The sequence below is a fragment of the Hemitrygon akajei genome, chromosome 13 (assembly GCF_048418815.1).
Source record: "Hemitrygon akajei chromosome 13, sHemAka1.3, whole genome shotgun sequence".
Lineage (NCBI taxonomy): Eukaryota > Metazoa > Chordata > Chondrichthyes > Myliobatiformes > Dasyatidae > Hemitrygon > Hemitrygon akajei.
In genome coordinates this window covers 5,950,230-5,967,671 of record NC_133136.1, presented here as the reverse complement: position 1 = coordinate 5,967,671, position 17,442 = coordinate 5,950,230, and the positions used below count along the sequence as shown (strand labels likewise).

At 47.4% G+C, this 17,442-nt stretch overlaps 1 protein-coding gene across 1 annotated transcript in view; it reads left to right on the top strand.

Annotated features, from left to right (window-relative positions):
- myo5b (myosin VB) overlaps positions 1-17,442 on the top strand; it is a 288,715-nt gene that overhangs the window by 85,172 nt on the left and 186,101 nt on the right. Inside the window, exon 4 of the mRNA XM_073064077.1 lies at positions 4,189-4,333. Within this exon, the coding sequence (XP_072920178.1) occupies positions 4,189-4,333 (145 nt within the window). The remainder of the gene's footprint in view (positions 1-4,188; positions 4,334-17,442) is intronic.

Here is a 17,442-nt window from a genome sequence, read left to right as displayed (position 1 = left end):
AGGAGGTTCATACCCATGACAAGCAAGATGGGGGAGATGGTACAGATGGTTGGAATCCCTTTTTGGAGGTCTTGCCACTTGGTTGTAAAGTGGGCTGAAGTGAAGCATAGCTTGGTTCCTCCTAGGTAGCTGGTGATCATGCCTCGCGATACTGGCAAGATATGGTAGTGGTCCAAGCCAACTTGGATAAGGTCATGTGGAATTGATCCATTGGCGTTGGCTATGTATAACCAGACAACCGTTAGGTCACCTTTCTTTTGCCTGGCCTCGCGGATAAATTACCTGATTTTTGAGGTGTGTTCAAGGCACCCAGAAAAACCCGGGAGGCCACCTTTCTGGATGGATGTGTGATATAGTGCTTCTCCAATAAGTAATAGGTCAGCCCTCTCGCAAGCACCAAGACAGATATCTTGCACTCCACGCTAAGGAGAGAGGTTGTCCAAAACTGGATGATTGTAGAGGAATCTTCTTCCTTGGGAATAAAGCATCCTTCAGCCATTTTCCAGCTTGGTGGGATAGAGCCTTTGGTCCAAATCTTCCTCATTATCTTCCACAACCTCTGGAGGAGTTTGGGCATTTCTTATATACCTTGTAGGCTACACCACTTGGTCCTGGGGCGGCCGATGTCTTTGTTGTCTTGATGATAGCCTGGATCTCCTGCCATGTGGGTTCTGTCACATCTTCAGTTGCTGGGAGTCTTGGGGGACTTTTGGATTGAATTCTTGTACCCAATTCCTGCGGGGGATCGTTGCGTGCTTCCCGCAGAAACTCTTCTACGTCCTGCTTTGAGCTGGTTAAGGTGCCAGATTTTCGTTGACTGAGAAGAACCCTGGTGATCCTGAGCGGGTCTTTAACAAACTGTGCTCTCCTTCCCTCTTCACCTCCTCAGCTGCTCCACCCTCCTGAGCTTGTGCAGTCGTTCCTGCAGTTTACCGGTTAGATCTTTGACACCTTCTTTTTCATCAGCTAAACTCTTTTCGAATTGTTTGTTCATGGTCTTTATTTCACTTCTCAGGTGGTGTATCTCCCTTTCCCTCCTGCTTGGTTGCTGTGATGGTTTAGGATCCTCTTTCTTCTCCTTTGGGCTGAATCGCTCTTTAGTAAGGTTGAACACAATGGCTGTGAGGGAGTCGATTTTGTTATAAACAGGTCCTGCCAATATAGCTTCCAAGATGCAGTCTAGGCCATCATCAATCTGCTTCTGATGATCAAGGCCATCTGATCCTCTTTCCTTGATGAATGGATTCGGGTGTCAGAGGGGGCACTCACTTGGTTGGCACCGGGGCAGCTCAGGTGTGGAGAGATCTTCAGCTCTGTTTGGTGCTTTCTGGCTGGAGTTCTCCATCGGCTACCGGATGTTGATTCCATTTGCTGCACTTGAGCTGTCTTTGTTCCGCAGCTGGACCTGATTTGGTGTGTCTTCAGCCCTTTGATGTTTCTGCAGATTTATCCACAATGGCGCTTTGCAATGAATGCTGCCCCACTCAGTGTTGTTTGCTTGAGCCTTTTAATTATCATATTTCCAGTCCTGGCCACTGATGTCATGTCCATCCTACTGGGTCTTTCATCCTCCCCTTCTCTCAGGAAACTCTGAAGGTATTGCATACTTAGTTCATCCATAACCTGTATGGTGCCCTCTTACAAGTGCTACACACAAGCTTGCTAGCCTTGTGCGCCCGTGCCAGTCTTTCCTGGAGGTCAGCTGTCTTGCCAGTGTCACTGACCTTTCACGGTTGCCATCCAGTCTTTCCTGGGGGTCACTGGTGAACCTGATGTCGCTTGCATCATACACTGGGGTGCTTTCTTCAGATACCCGATGAGGTAACCATGACCTTTGGCCAGGAACAGATGTTGTCAGGTGGTGCCCAACCGTTGACCCTTAACCACTACACTCTCCAGTTGGCGGGTCAGCAGTGGTGGCCTAGTCACTGCCCAGCTGCTCCTGACTTCCAGCTCAGCTCCTCTCACCTGCTCCGTATCCAGCAAGAGGCTCTTTCTGCCTCCTCCATACTGCGAGATGCTTGGTTCTTGCTCTTTTCTTGCTGTCTAGTGCAGACAGCAACCTCCATGCTGACCTTGCCTACCACCGATCTCCATGGGGGAATAGCCACGTCTGCCATCCTTGGTCCCTGCAGTCCTGGATGAAGGACTGGTACCTCAGGGCCTTCCTCTCGTGAGCCACCTCACATCCTTCCTCCCATGGTAGTGTGAGCTCCACCAGGCTGATTTTCTTGTCTTCGGTGGACCACAGTACAATGTCTGGTTGAAGTGTGGTTTGCACCACCTCTGGGAACTGCAACTCCCTCCCTATATCGGCCCTCATCTCCCATGATGTGGTGGTTTGCAGCAGACTGGATTTAGGACTCTTTGATATGACTGACGTGGCCTCTCCTTGATGAAAGTGACTGCCCTGTTTGTCTGTCTGCCAGCTGATCTCTTTTTACACCTCTCCCGCTCCAGTGTGTCAGCGAGGGACAGCAGGACCACCTAAACAGTCCTTGTGTTAAAGCTGTTTTGCATCCTGACAGTATGTGCTCCAGTGAGCCCCGCTGACCACCAGACTTGTAGCTGGGGTCCTCTCTCAGCCCCCAGGCACACGGCTGTGATGGTGGAGGGAGAGCATCATCACGGGCCGCAGGAGCAAAGAATTGCAGAAGGGCTCCAGTCTCCAAAACTCTGCCCAAGTGATCTTACTTTTGGGAAGATCCTATTTCGTCCAGGTGCCATGTGACCCCAACTCCACTGCCTTCGATACCCGCCTTTTGTCCTCACAGTTCCGCATCTGTGTCTGGACCATGTCACGCCTATCCCTTGCACTTGCTCTCCCCCATCATTGGAAGTTTGCAGAGCCGAGGCCTTGCCGACCCAGGCGTGGGTTGTTGATGATGTCTCCCATTTGCAGGGAGCTCACTGCCTGGTCTACAGCACAGGGGGCTGAGAATGGGTATGGTGTGTTGGTCTTTAGTCAGGGGACTGAGTTCCAGCTCTGCAAGGTAATGTTCTGGAGGTATTGGGACAGGTGACTGCCAGCAATGTCAGATGAATATGTCTTAATGAGCATTGGAATGCAGGTAGAGAGATGGCGAGGCTTAGCACAGGCAGCTAAAGACACATTGATCAATAACAGGGGAACTGAGGAAGGCGTGGAGTGGTGCAGGTTATGGCAGAGAGAGACTTTTTATTGGTGGTAAAGCAGGCAGCCCTTCATTCAAGGACTTTGAGAGAAAAGGGAGGTTGAAGATGGGACAACAGTTGTGTTTATCTTGTGGGCATCAGTGGCTTATTGACGATGTCTTTGTTCTTGTCCATTGCTCAACAGCACTAACAATTGCTGGTTGAGATTCATTTCTGGCTGCAGTGGAGTGATGTAAAGTCTGAAAGAGTTTCTATGTTCTCTTTGTCACCACGTAGTTTTCCTATGGCTGCTCTGGTTTCTTTGTAGTTTAACAAAATCAAATACAAATATACTGAGTTAACTTGCCAGATAATGCACAATAAATGTTAATCTGATATAGGCCCTGAAAATCAACAATTAATTTGCTGAAACAATTTATTAAATTTATACCATTTTCTTCTGTTAGAGGGAAGAGTAAAACAGAAGTATATTCAAGTGTGTTCCTTCTGAGGAGAAAACTTCATTACTGTAAATGTAAATTCCTGGCTCCCCTTTACCAATTCTCTTCTCTTCATTTGCTTATCATCTCCCCCTAGTGGCCCCCATCCTCCCCTTCCTCCCATGATCTACTCTGCATTCCTATCAGATTCCTTCATCTTCATCCCTTTACATCTTCCACCAATCACCTCCCAGCTTCTTACTTCATACCCCACCTCTTCCACCTATCTGGCTTCACCTATCACCTTCTAGCTGGTCCTCTCCTTCCTCAAGCTTCTTATTCTGGCATCTTCCCCCTTCCTTTCCAGTTCTGAAAAAAGGTCTCGGCCCAAAACTTTGACACTTGTTTCTTTTCCAAAGTTGCTGCCTGACCTGCTGAGTCCCTCCAGTGTTTCATATCTGTTGTGGTATATAAAATGTTATTCAAGTTTTACACCCACCGTGACCATCTTCATTCTCTAGATCCTTCCAGAAAACATAACACCTTGTTTTACCTCACCAGAATTCAGAAAACCAATGTTAAAACAACAGTGCGTCTATTCTCAACATGTCATGGGGCAATTTTGTCTTTTTAGGTATCGTCTTGGTTGCTATTAATCCTTATGAGCAGCTGCCGATTTATGGAGAGGATGTCATTCAGGCATACAGTGGGCAAAATATGGGGGACATGGACCCCCATATCTTTGCTGTGGCAGAAGAGGCATATAAGCAGATGGCCAGGTGAGTGGATACAGCTGTAATCCATATTTAGTGAATTAATCTTTCTGGGCCAATAATAATATTTCATATTTCAATTTCTGATAAATGCCCATAAAACTGTAAACATATTTCTTTCTGTTGTATTTCTTTGGCACATTGGCCTTCATAAATCAAAGTATTTGCAGGAGATGGGATGTTATGCTGAGGTTGTATAAGATGTTGGTGAGGCCTGATTTGGAGTTTTGTGTGCAGCTTTGGTCACCTACATGCAGGAAAGATGCAAATGAGACATTAGAGGAATATAAAATTATGAGGGGTCTAGACAGGGTAAATGCAAACAGGCTTTTTCCACTGAGATTAGGTGAGGCTACAACTAGAGGTTAAGGGTGAAAGGTGAGATGTTTAAGAGGAACAGTGAGATGGAATTTTTTCACAGAGGGTGGTGAGAGTGTGGAATAAACTACTAGCAGAAGAGGTGTAGGTTCAATTTCAACATTTGGTTAAGTACATGGATGGGAGAGGTATGGAGGGCTATGGTCTTGGTGTAGGTCAATGGGACGAGACAGATTAATAGTTTGCCATGAACAAGTTGGGCTTATGTCTTAGGGTCTCACCATTAATTTTACTGGAGAGAAAATACTGAGGTAGTGTACATGGATGGGTTCATTGTCCATTTAGAAATCTGATGGCGGAGGGGAAGAAACTTCCTGAAATGTTGAGTGTGTGGTCAGGCTCCTCAAACTACTCCATGACAAATTTGTAAATGTCACTTCACTCTTTCAGGAGGGAGGAAGGCAAAAGAAAGGAAATTGTAGGCCAGTTAGCCTAATCCCAGTGGCTGGGAAAGTGTTGGAGTCTAGTATTAAGGATGAGGTTTCGGGGTACTTGGAGACTAATGATAAAATAAGTCAAAGTCAGCATGGTTTCTGTCAAGGGAAATCTTGCTTGACAAATCTGTTAGAGTTCTTCGAGGAAGTAATGAGCAGGGTGGACAAGTGAGAGGCAGTGAAAGTCATTTACTGGGACTTTCAGAAGGCACTTGATAAGGTTCCACACATGAGGCTGCTTAACACGATGAATCATATCATGTTACATGAAAGATACTAGTGTAGTTAGAGAAATGGCTGACAGGCAAGAGGCAGCTAGTGGGAATAAAAGGGGCCTTCTCTGGTTGGCTGCCTGTGACTAGTGGTGTTCCTCAGGGGTCAGTAATGGGACCGCTACTTTTCACATTGTTTGTCAATGATTTGCAGAATGGAATTGATGTCTTTGTGGCAAAGTTTGTGGATGATACGAAGATGGTTGGAGGAGTAGGTAGTGCTGAGGAAGCAATGTGATTGCAACAGGACTTAGACAAATTGGAAGAATGGACAAAAAAGTTGTCCCACTTGGTGGCACAATAATATCAGCACTGGACACCGGAGCGAAGGTTTCTGAGTTCGAATCCAGGTCGGGTTGAGCGTCGAGCCAGCAACTCAGCCTCGTAAAAACAAGAATAACTTGCTACGGAAACACCGTCATGACGGTGCCCCGATAACTCCACTGCCGAGTTAAGGGCTATTCTTCTTCTTCTTCTTCTTCTCTTAGACAAATTGGAAGAATGGACAAAAATGTGGCAGATGGAATACAGTGTTGGGAAATGTATGATAACGCATTTTGGTAAAAGGAACAATAGTGCGGACTATTATCTAAATGGGGAGAAGGTTCAAACATCAGAGGTGCAGAGAGATCGGGAGTCCTTGTGCCAGACTCTGAGAAGGTTAATTTACAGTTTGAGTCTGTGGTAAAGAAGGCAAATGCAATGTTGGCATTTATTACGAGGGGAATAGAATATAAAAGCAAGGAGATAATGCTGAGCCTTTATAAGACACTAGTCAGGCTGCACTTGGAGTATTGTCAACAGTTTTGGGCCCCATATCTCAGAAAGGATGTATAGTCATTGGAGAGAGTCCAGAGGAAGTTCATGAGGATGATTTTGGGAATGAAAGGATTAACATATGAGGAGCATTTGGCAGCTTTTGGCCTGTACTCCCTGTAATTTAGAAGAATGTAGGTGGATCTCATTGAAATCTACCAAATGTTGAAAGAATTTAAATAGGGTGAATGTGGAGAAGGATATTTCCTATGGTGGGGGTATCCAGAACTAGAGGGCACAGCTTCAAAGTTGAGGGTTGACCTTTTAGTACAGAGGTAAGGAGGGATTTTTTTCGCCAGAGACTGATGAATCTGTGGAATGCTCTGCTACTGACTGTGGTGGAGGCCAAGTCCATGTGTATATTTAAGGTGAAAAATGATAGTTTTCTGATTGCTCAAGGCATCAAAGGATATGGCGAGAAGGCAGGTGTATGGGGTTGAGTGGGATCCTGGCTCAGGCATGATGGAATGGCGGAGCAGACTCGATGGGCTGAATGACCTATTTCTGGTTCTATGTCTTATGGTCTCCCTCATGATAGCAATGCCAAGAGGGTATATCCTGGGTGATGGGTTAATGATGGATGCTGCCTTTTTGATGCATCGCCTTTTGATAGTGTCCTCAATGCTGGGGAAGGTGGGCTCCGTGATGGAACTGGTTGAGTTTGAAAATTTCTGCAGCTTTTTCTGATTCTCTGCAGTGGCCCCTCCATACCGGACGGACAGTGATGCAACCGGTTAAAATGTTCTCCACTGTACGCCTGTAGAAATTTGCAAGTGTAATTGGTGACATACCCAGTCTCCTCATACTCCTAGTGAAATACAGCCCCTGAAGTGCCCTTTTTTGTAACTGAATTGATATGTTGTGTTGTTTTTCTCTTTATTCTTTCCTGTTCTGCTTTGTGGGAGGTTTTAGTCCAGATTACAGATGAAATTTGAAGTTGCATTTGCTTGCAGAAACTTTTAAATCTCAGCACACATTTGCTACGGTCCACCAACTTTTAGGGTCAAAGAAGTGATGGCTTGCATGGTTTGAGATGTACATCTATTAAGGATTATTGCTTTCACTGATGTAGTTCAGCAAGATTAAATTTGAAGCGCAGCTTTATTTTGTATAGAACTACAGAGTAAATTCAATGAGATAGTGGCGTAGAACAGATCAACTGTAATGAACTGGTGTAATGTGATTTGTCTGGAGGCTTTAGTCGGCAGTAAATTTGACATAAATCTTTCATTTCAGTGGAGGCAGGAACGCAATGCCCAAAGGCTGGAATGATTTGGGAGAAGGCAAGTGTTTTGAAAAGAGTACGAAACAATAGAATAGGTTCCAATTCAATTAACTCCCACAGGTTGTAGTCAATACTGAATTGTTCCACACAGAAGAATTTATGATTTTTTGCCAAGAAGCCTTAATCATCAGAAAATAAAACAGCTTTCAATACCTTTGAAATGAACAAGTACTTTTTTTGTCCACTTTTGTTGTTTCGTCTGCTCAAGGTACTGCTGTGTATCAAGTGCATTATTGTATCTTCCCTTTGCATTCTGCCCCCCTGCCCCAATACAGACAATGTACTTTGTGTCTGAATCTCAAAATGAATGTTTGTTAGGGTTCAGTTCACTAGTCTGTGAGGCTTTATTTGCCTCGTGCTGAATTGACTCTGTTGCTGTGGCCTGCAGCCATCAGCACTCGCCCCAGAACTGAGATTCACTACACAGCTCTGGCCCGCAGTCGTCAGCACTCGCCCCAGAACTGAGATTCACTACACAGCTCTGGTCCGCAGTCATCAGCACTCACCCCAGAACTGAGATTCACTACACAGCTCTGGCCCGCAGCCATCAGCACTCGCCCCAGAACTGAGATTCACTACACAGCTCTGGCCCGCAGCCGTCAGCACTCGCCCCAGAACTGAGATTCACTACACAGCTCTGGCCCGCAGTCATCAGCACTCGCCCCAGAACTGAGATTCACTACACAGCTCTGGCCCGCAGTCATCAGCACTCGCCCCAGAACTGAGATTCACTACACAGCTCTGGCCCGCAGTCGTCAGTACTCGCCCCAGAACTGAGATTCACTACACAGCTCTGGCCCGCAGTCGTCAGCACTCGCCCCAGAACTGAGATTCACTACACAGCTCTGGCCCGCAGTCGTCAGCACTCGCCCCAGAACTGAGATTCACTACACAGCTCTGGCCCGCAGTCGTCAGCACTCGCCCCAGAACTGAGATTCACTACACAGCTCTGGCCCGCAGTCGTCAGCACTCGCCCCAGAACTGAGATTCACTACACAGCTCTGGCCCACAGCCATCAGCACTCGCCCCAGAACTGAGATTCACTACACAGCTCTGGCCCGCAGCCGTCAGCACTCGCCCCAGAACTGAGATTCACTACACAGCTCTGGCCCGCAGCCGTCAGCACTCGCCCCAGAACTGAGATTCACTACACAGCTCTGGCCCGCAGCCGTCAGCACTCGCCCCAGAACTGAGATTCACTACACAGCTCTGGCCCGCAGCCGTCAGCACTCGCCCCAGAACTGAGATTCACTACACAGCTCTGGCCCGCAGCCATCAGCACTCGCCCCAGAACTGAGATTCACTACACAGCTCTGGCCCGCAGCCATCAGCACTCGCCCCAGAACTGAGATTCACTACACAGCTCTGGCCCGCAGTCGTCAGCACTCGCCCCAGAACTGAGATTCACTACACAGCTCTGGCCCGCAGTCGTCAGCACTCGCCCCAGAACTGAGATTCACTACACAGCTCTGGCCCACAGCCATCAGCACTCGCCCCAGAACTGAGATTCACTACACAGCTCTGGCCCGCAGCCGTCAGCACTCGCCCCAGAACTGAGATTCACTACACAGCTCTGGCCCGCGGTCGTCAGCACTCGCCCCAGAACTGAGATTCACTACACAGCTCTGGCCCGCGGCCGTCAGCACTCGCCCCAGAACTGAGATTCACTACACAGCTCTGGCCCGCGGCCGTCAGCACTCGCCCCAGAACTGAGATTCACTACACAGCTCTGGCCCGCGGCCGTCAGCACTCGCCCCAGAACTGAGATTCACTACACAGCTCTGGCCCGCGGCCGTCAGCACTCGCCCCAGAACTGAGATTCACTACACAGCTCTGGCCCGCAGCCGTCAGCACTCGCCCCAGAACTGAGATTCACTACACAGCTCTGGCCCGCGGCCGTCAGCACTCGCCCCAGAACTGAGATTCACTACACAGCTCTGGCCCGCGGCCGTCAGCACTCGCCCCAGAACTGAGATTCACTACACAGCTCTGGCCCGCGGCCGTCAGCACTCGCCCCAGAACTGAGATTCACTACACAGCTCTGGCCCGCGGCCGTCAGCACTCGCCCCAGAACTGAGATTCACTACACAGCTCTGGCCCGCAGTCGTCAGCACTCGCCCCAGAACTGAGATTCACTACACAGCTCTGGCCCGCGGCCGTCAGCACTCGCCCCAGAACTGAGATTCACTACACAGCTCTGGCCCGCGGCCGTCAGCACTCGCCCCAGAACTGAGATTCACTACACAGCTCTGGCCCGCAGCCATCAGCACTCGCCCCAGAACTGAGATTCACTACACAGCTCTGGCCCGCAGCCGTCAGCACTCGCCCCAGAACTGAGATTCACTACACAGCTCTGGCCCGCAGTCATCAGCACTCACCCCAGCGCTGAACTGGTTCTGTAGCTGCACCCTGAGGCTATTGGCACTCACCCCAGTGTTGAACCAGTTCTGCAGCTGAGACTGGAGACATCACCCCAGCACAGAACTGACTGCATTTGAGACTGGAGACATCACCCCAGCGCTGAACTGACTGCATTTGAGACTGGAGACATCACCCCAGCACAGAACTGACTGCATTTGAGACTGGAGACATCACCCCAGCGCTGAACTGACTGCATTTGAGACTGGAGACATCACCCCAGCACAGAACTGACTGCATTTGAGACTGGAGACATCACCCCAGCAATGAACTGACTGCATTTGAGACTGGAGACATCACCCCAGCACAGAACTGACTGCATTTGAGACTGGAGACATCACCCCAGCACAGAACTGACTGCATTTGAGACTGGAGACATCACCCCAGCACAGAACTGACTGCATTTGAGACTGGAGACATCACCCCAGCGCTGAACTGACTGCATTTGAGACTGGAGACATCACCCCAGCGCTGAACTGACTGCATTTGAGACTGGAGACATCACCCCAGCACAGAACTGACTGCATTTGAGACTGGAGACATCACCCCAGCGCTGAACTGACTGCATTTGAGACTGGAGACATCACCCCAGCACAGAACTGACTGCATTTGAGACTGGAGACATCACCCCAGCGCTGAACTGACTGCATTTGAGACTGGAGACATCACCCCAGCACAGAACTGACTGCATTTGAGACTGGAGACATCACCCCAGCGCTGAACTGACTGCATTTGAGACTGGAGACATCACCCCAGCACAGAACTGACTGCATTTGAGACTGGAGACATCACCCCAGCGCTGAACTGACTGCATTTGAGACTGGAGACATCACCCCAGCGCTGAACTGACTGCATTTGAGACTGGAGACATCACCCCAGCAATGAACTGATGCTACGTCCACACTAGACCAGATAATTTTGAAAACACTGGTTTCGCGTAAAAGCGACAGGCATCCACACTATGCATTTTTAAAAATATCTCTGTCCACGTTAAAACGGATATTTCGGCGAATCTCCTCCTACTGCACATGCGCAGGACACATCTACCGAAAACAAGTGACATGTTTGGTGTTGAATCTTGCTGTGAAAGACGGTGCGTGTTTGTTCAGTTACAGACTAGAAAAACTTAAATGACGGACAGCTGTTGGCTCTCACGCAGGAGGACTTAAAAGTGAAAAAAAAAACAAATACTGGAGTGTATGGAGGCAACCGACAGGGAGTTCACGGACAGTATGACCCGGCTGACGACGAACATTGAAAAACTGACCAACTCTGTTGCATTAATAAATCCGGTTGTTAAATGTATAAAACATGTCTGCATCAGTGTTATCTTGTATTTCCATACAATGTTACATTAGGCTGTTACACATCTATTGTCAGAGAAGTACTTGTATATGTAGGGACACTACCTTCATACGAGCAAGGACAGAAAACAGGGCAAAGTGAGTATACTTATTTATTCAGTAAGTTATGGGTCAAAGTTTTTGGTGACTACATTTCTAACTCTTCTGGCTTCAGTCTCGTTGCCATCTGTTCTGAAATTGTTAGGTTGCATTCAAGAAAACAATGAAATGGTGTGCTCCCGTCACAATCTGTTCTGGCACGTCATGACAGCGTTTTCTGATTTCTCTGGTTACCCTGTCCACACTTGGGATAAGCAGCGTTTTATCCCAAGCAGCGTTTTCAAAATTACACACCCTGGAGAGCGTTTCTGAAAATCTCCAGTTTCAGGGGACGAAAACACCGTTTTAGTGTGAACGAAGGGTAAAAACGAAGAGAAAAAGCTTCGGTTACAGATTTATCCAGTGTAGTGTGGACGTAGCCTGACTCTTTCTTGTGGCCTGAGGCTATCTGCACTCACTTCAGACCCCCTCCCCCCACGGATATGACAACCTAAAATAATAATGAAACCAGAGGAAACAAGATACTCAGCAGGAGATGGCGACATGACACTCCAGGATTGGCAGTGATGTGGAGAAGGATGGGAGCGATTGGTTGTGAGGTACACAGGAAGTCATCAAACTCTTCCTGCTAGAAATCAGCTTTGTTGCTAAAAAGCCTCAGAATACAAGGATGTCCCTTTGGGAAAGAGATGAGGAGAAACGTCTCTTGTCAGAGGGTGGTGGATCTGTGGAATTCGTTGCCACAGACGGCTGTGGAGAGCAAGTTATTAGGTATATTTAAAACAGGTTGATATGTTGTTGATTAGTCAGGATATCAAAGGTTACGGGGAGAAGGCAGGAGAATGGAGTTGAGAGGGATAGTAAATCAGCCATGGTGGAATGGCAGAGCAGACTCGATCTCCACTCTCTCTAGCCTTTGCAAGAACACTGAAAGTAATGGATTTAGAGTGCAGTATGACTGAAAGTGATTCTTTTTGGGATATGATGTACTGTGATTGAGATATCAATTATCAGGGTTTTGTGTTTTGTGGTTACAAAAGTAATCACTCATTTTATAAGGTAACATGTGACATATCCACTCTCAGCAGCCTCTCCAGCTCCAACTAATGGTGTAATTGTTCGTCCTTTACACCTTCCTTATAATCGCAAGATACACCTTATTATTTGTTACTTTATTTGTAGTAAGTTTTTAAAAACCAATGGAAGACAACTAAAAGAGTTGTTAAGAAGGTAAAGATGGAATATGAAAGTAAGCTAGCTAATAACATTTTGGAGGATACCAAAAGTTTCTTCAGATACATAAGGTGTAAAAGAGAGACGAGAGTGGATATTGGACTGCTGGAAAGTGATGTTGGAGAGGTAGTCATGGGGGACAACAAAATGGCGGTGAACTGAATAAATGTATTTTGCATCAGTCTTCACTGTGGAAGACACTAGCAGGATGGTGGAAGTTGCAGGTGTCAGGGATAATGAAGTGTGTGAAGTTCCCATTACTAGAGAGAAAGTTCTTGGGAAACTGTAAGGTCTGAAGGTAGATAAGTCACTTGGACCAGATGGTGTACACCCCAGGGTTCTGAAAGAGGTGGCTGAAGAGATTGTGGAGGCATTAGTAATGATCTTTCAAGAATCAATGGATTCCGGAATGATTCTGGAAGACTAGAAAATTGCAAATGTGACTCTACTCTTTGAGAAGGGAGAGAAGCAGAAGAGACTGTAGGCCAGTTTGTCTGACTTCAGTGGTTGGGAAGATTTTGGAGTCAATTGTTAAGGATGTGGTTTCAGGTTTCTTGGAGCATGATGAGCTAGGCCATAGTCAGCATGGTTCCCTCAAGGGAAAATCTTGCCTGACGAATCTGTTGGAATTCTTTGAGGAAATAACGGGCAGGATAGACAAAGGAGAATCAGTTGACATTGCATATTTGGATTTTTGGAAGACCTTTGACAAGGTGCCACACATAAGTAACACACACAAAATGCTGGAGGAACTCAGCAGGCCAGGTAGCATCTATGGAAAAAGGTACTGTCGATGTTTCCGGCCAAATCCTTCGGCAGGACTGGAGAAAAATAGGCTGATTTAAAAGGTTGGGGAGGGAAGAGAGAAACACCAGGTGATAGGTGAAACCTAGAGGAAGAGGGATGAAGTAAAGAGCTGGGAAGTTGACTGGTGAAAAAAACAGAAGGCCATGGAAGAAAGAAAAAGGGGAAAGGAGCACCAGAGGGAGGCGATGAGTGAGCAATGAGATACGGTGAGAGAGGGAAAAGGGGATGGGAAATGGAGAAAGGGGCAAGTGGTGGGGGGCATTACCAGAAGTTTGAGAAATCAATATTCACGCCATCAGGTTGGAGGCTACCCAAATGGAATACAGGGTGTTGTTCCTCCAACCTAAGTGTGGCCTCATCATGCCAGTGGAGGAGGCCATGGATGGACATATGGGGATGGGAAGTGGAATTATAACGGGTGGCCACTTAGAGATCCTGTTTGTTCTGGCAGATGGAGAGTAGATGCTCGATGAAGCAATCTTCCAATCTACGTCAGGTCTCACTGATATACAGGAGGCTACACCAGGAACACTGACCCCAACAGACTCACAGATGTCCTCCTTTTTCAAAGAAAGGGGCTTCCCTTCCTCCCCCATCAATGATGCCCTCAACCGCATCTCTTCCATTTCGTGCACATCTGCCCTCACCCCATCCTCCCTCCATCCTACCAGGGATAGGGTTCCTTTTGTCCTCATCTACCACCCCACCAGCCTCCGCATCCAGCATATAATTCTCTGAAATTTCCACCACCTCCAATGGGATCCCACCACCAAGCACGTCTTTCCCTCCCCTCAGCTTTCTGCAGGGATCGCTCCCTACGTGACTCCCTTGTCCATTCATCCCTCCCACTGATCTCCCTCCTGGCACTTATCCTTGCAAGCAGAACAAGTACTACACCTGCCCTTACACCTCCTCCCTCACTACCATTCAGGGCCCTAAACAGTCCTTCCTGGTGAGATAAAACTTCACCTCTGAGCCTGTTGGGGTCATTTACTGTGCTTGGTACTCCTGGTGTGGTCTCCCATATATCGGTGAGACCCGATGTAGATTGGGAGACTGCTCCACTGAGCATCTACGGTCTGTTCACCAGAACAAACAGGATCTCCCAGTGGCCGCCCATTTTAATTCCACTTCCCATTCCCATTCCGATATGTCCATTGATGGCCTCCTCCACTGTCAGAGGCCGTATTCAGATTGGAGGAACAACACCCTGTATTCTGTTTGGGTAGCCTCCAATCTCATGGCATGAATATTGATTTCTCAAACTTCTGGTAATGCCCCCCCCCAATCTTTCATCAAATCCCATCCCCTTTTCCCTCTCTCACCTTATCTCATTGCCAACCCATCGCCTCCCTCTGGTGCTCCCCCTTTTTCTTTCTTCCATGGCCTTCTGTCTCTTTCACCAATCAACTTCCTAGCTCTTTACTTCATCCCTCCCCCTCCAAGTTTCACCCATCGCCCTGGAGTTTCTCTCACCCCTCACCCCTCTCCCCACCTTTTAAATCTACTCCTCAGCATTTTTTCTCCAGTCCTGCCAAAGGGTCTCGGCCCAAAACGTCGACTGTACTTTTTTCCATAAACACTGCCTGACCTGCTGAGTTCCTCCAGCATTTTGTGTCTGTTGCTTGGATTTTCAGCATCTGCAGATTTTCTCTTGTTTGTGATTTGATTGCCACACCTGAGACTGCTTAGCGTGTTATGAGCCCAGGGTATTACAGGAAAGATTCCAGCATGGTTAAAGCAGTGGCTGATTGGCAGGTGGCAAAGAGTGGGAATAAAGGGAACCTTTTCTGGTTGGCTGCCGGAGACTAGTGGTGACACAGGGGTCTGTGTTGAGACTGATTATTTTTATGTTGTATGTCAGTGATTTGGATGATGGAATAGATGGCTTTGTTGAGAAGTTTGCAGGTGATACACAAATGGGTGGAGGGGGAGATAGTTTTGAGGAAGTAAAGAGGCTATAGAAGGACTTGGACAGATTAGGAGAATGGGCAAAGAAATGGCTTCTAGAATACAGTGTCAGGAAGTGTATGGTCATGCACTTTGGTAGAAGAAGTGAAAGGGTTGACTATTTTATAAATGGAGAAAAAACACAAAAAACTAAGATGCAAGGGGACTTGGGAGTCCTTGTGCAAGATTCCCTGAAGGTTAATTCGCAGGTTGAGTCTGTGGTGAGGAAGGCAAATGCAACGTTCACATTCATTTCAAGAGGATTAGAATATAAATGCAAGGATGTAATGTTGAAACTTTATAAAGCTCTGGTGAGGCCTCACTTGGAGGGTTGTGAACAGTTTTGGGCCCTTTATCATAGAAAGGAGGTGCTGAAATTGGACAGGGTTCAAAGGAGGTTCATGAAAATTATTCCAGGATTGAATGGTTTGTCATATGAAGAGCGTTTGATAACTCTGGGCCTGTATTCAATAGAATTTAGAAGAATGAAGGGTAACCTCCTTGAAAACTAGTGAATGATGAAAGGCCTTGATAGGGTGGATGTGGAGAGTATGTTTCCTATAGTGACAGAGTCTAAGACCAGAAGACACAGCCTCAGAATAGAGGGGTATCCTTTTAGAACAGAGATAAGGAGGAATTTCTTTAGCCATAGGGTGATGAATCTGTGGAATTCATTGTCATAGGCAGCTGTGGAGACCAAGTCTTTATGTATATTTATGGCAAAGGTTGATAGATTCTTGATTGGAAGGAACATGAAGGGATACGGGGAGAAGGTAGGAGATTGGGGTTGAGAGAGGAAAAATGGAGCCATGATGGAATGGCAGAGCAGACTCGATGGGCCAAATGGCCTAATTCTGCTCCTACATCTTATGGCCTTATGTTAAAATTGCCTTATTTGTTATTTGTGTGAGTTGTGTTTTGTTTAGCTGTATACAGCTGTACAGATGAATGATAGGAAACTGAGCTTGTACTTGAATTTGAGTCTGCATGCATACTATCCTGTTGCCTGGAGAGAAGGTATTTCCATTTATGCAAAATGTTGTGTGATAAGGAAAGACAAATTCCTTAGTAAATACTGATTATCATAGAAATGCACAATGGGTCAGCTCGGGCTGCCTGTCATTTGATTTGTCCAGCCCACTCCCATTCTTACTGAATTATCTATCGATTGTGCTCTTCTACTCTCCCCTCTGACACATGTCCCTACTGCACTGAGATGTGCCCCCCCCAAGATATGCCCCTACCACTCTAAGGCATGCCCCCCACACTTAGGCATACCCCTGACTCTTAGGCATGACCCCCACACCGAAGCATGCCACTCCCCCACTAAGGTGTGCCTCCATCTCTCAGATTTGCCCCTGCCCCTGTGAGACATGCCCCTCCCCCACTGTTGAGTGACCATCCCCCACTAAGGCATGCCCCATCTCTGACACATGCCCCTCTCCCTCTGACACGTGCCCCACCCCTCTGAGGTGACCCCCATCCCCACTGAGGCATGCCCCTCCCCCTCCAGCCTGCCCATCCCCCCTCTGAGTTGTGCCTTCTGACTTGACACATTCCAATCCGAAGGACTTCATTCAGCAATTACGTATGACCAGCCGTTACAACTGGCATCAGACCAGCAGGTTATCTATCGTCTGACCTGCCGCAAGGCCCAGCATGATCAGAGCCAGGCTTAATGTCAGAGTTCGTTTTGCAGCAGCAGTGCATTGCAATATATAATAATAAAACTCTAAATTACAATGGAAAATATTATAGAAGATTAAATTACATATGTAGTGTAAAAAGAGAACAAAAAATTGAAGTAATGTACATTGTCCATTCGGAAATCTGATGGTGGAGAGGAAGAGGCTGTTCCTGAAACATTAATTGTGTGTCTTCAGGCTCCTGCACCTCCTTCCTGGAGGGCGTGTTCTGGGTGATGAGTTCCACTTGTTTGAGGCATCACCTTTTGAAGGTGCCCGGGATGCTGGGGAGGTTCGTGCCCAGGATGGAGCTGGTTGAGTTTGCAACCCTCTGCAGCTCTTTCTGATGCTGTGCAGTGCCCCCCTCCCATACCAGACAGGGATGCAACCAGTTAGAATGCTCACCACAGTACATCTGTAGAAATTTGCGAGAG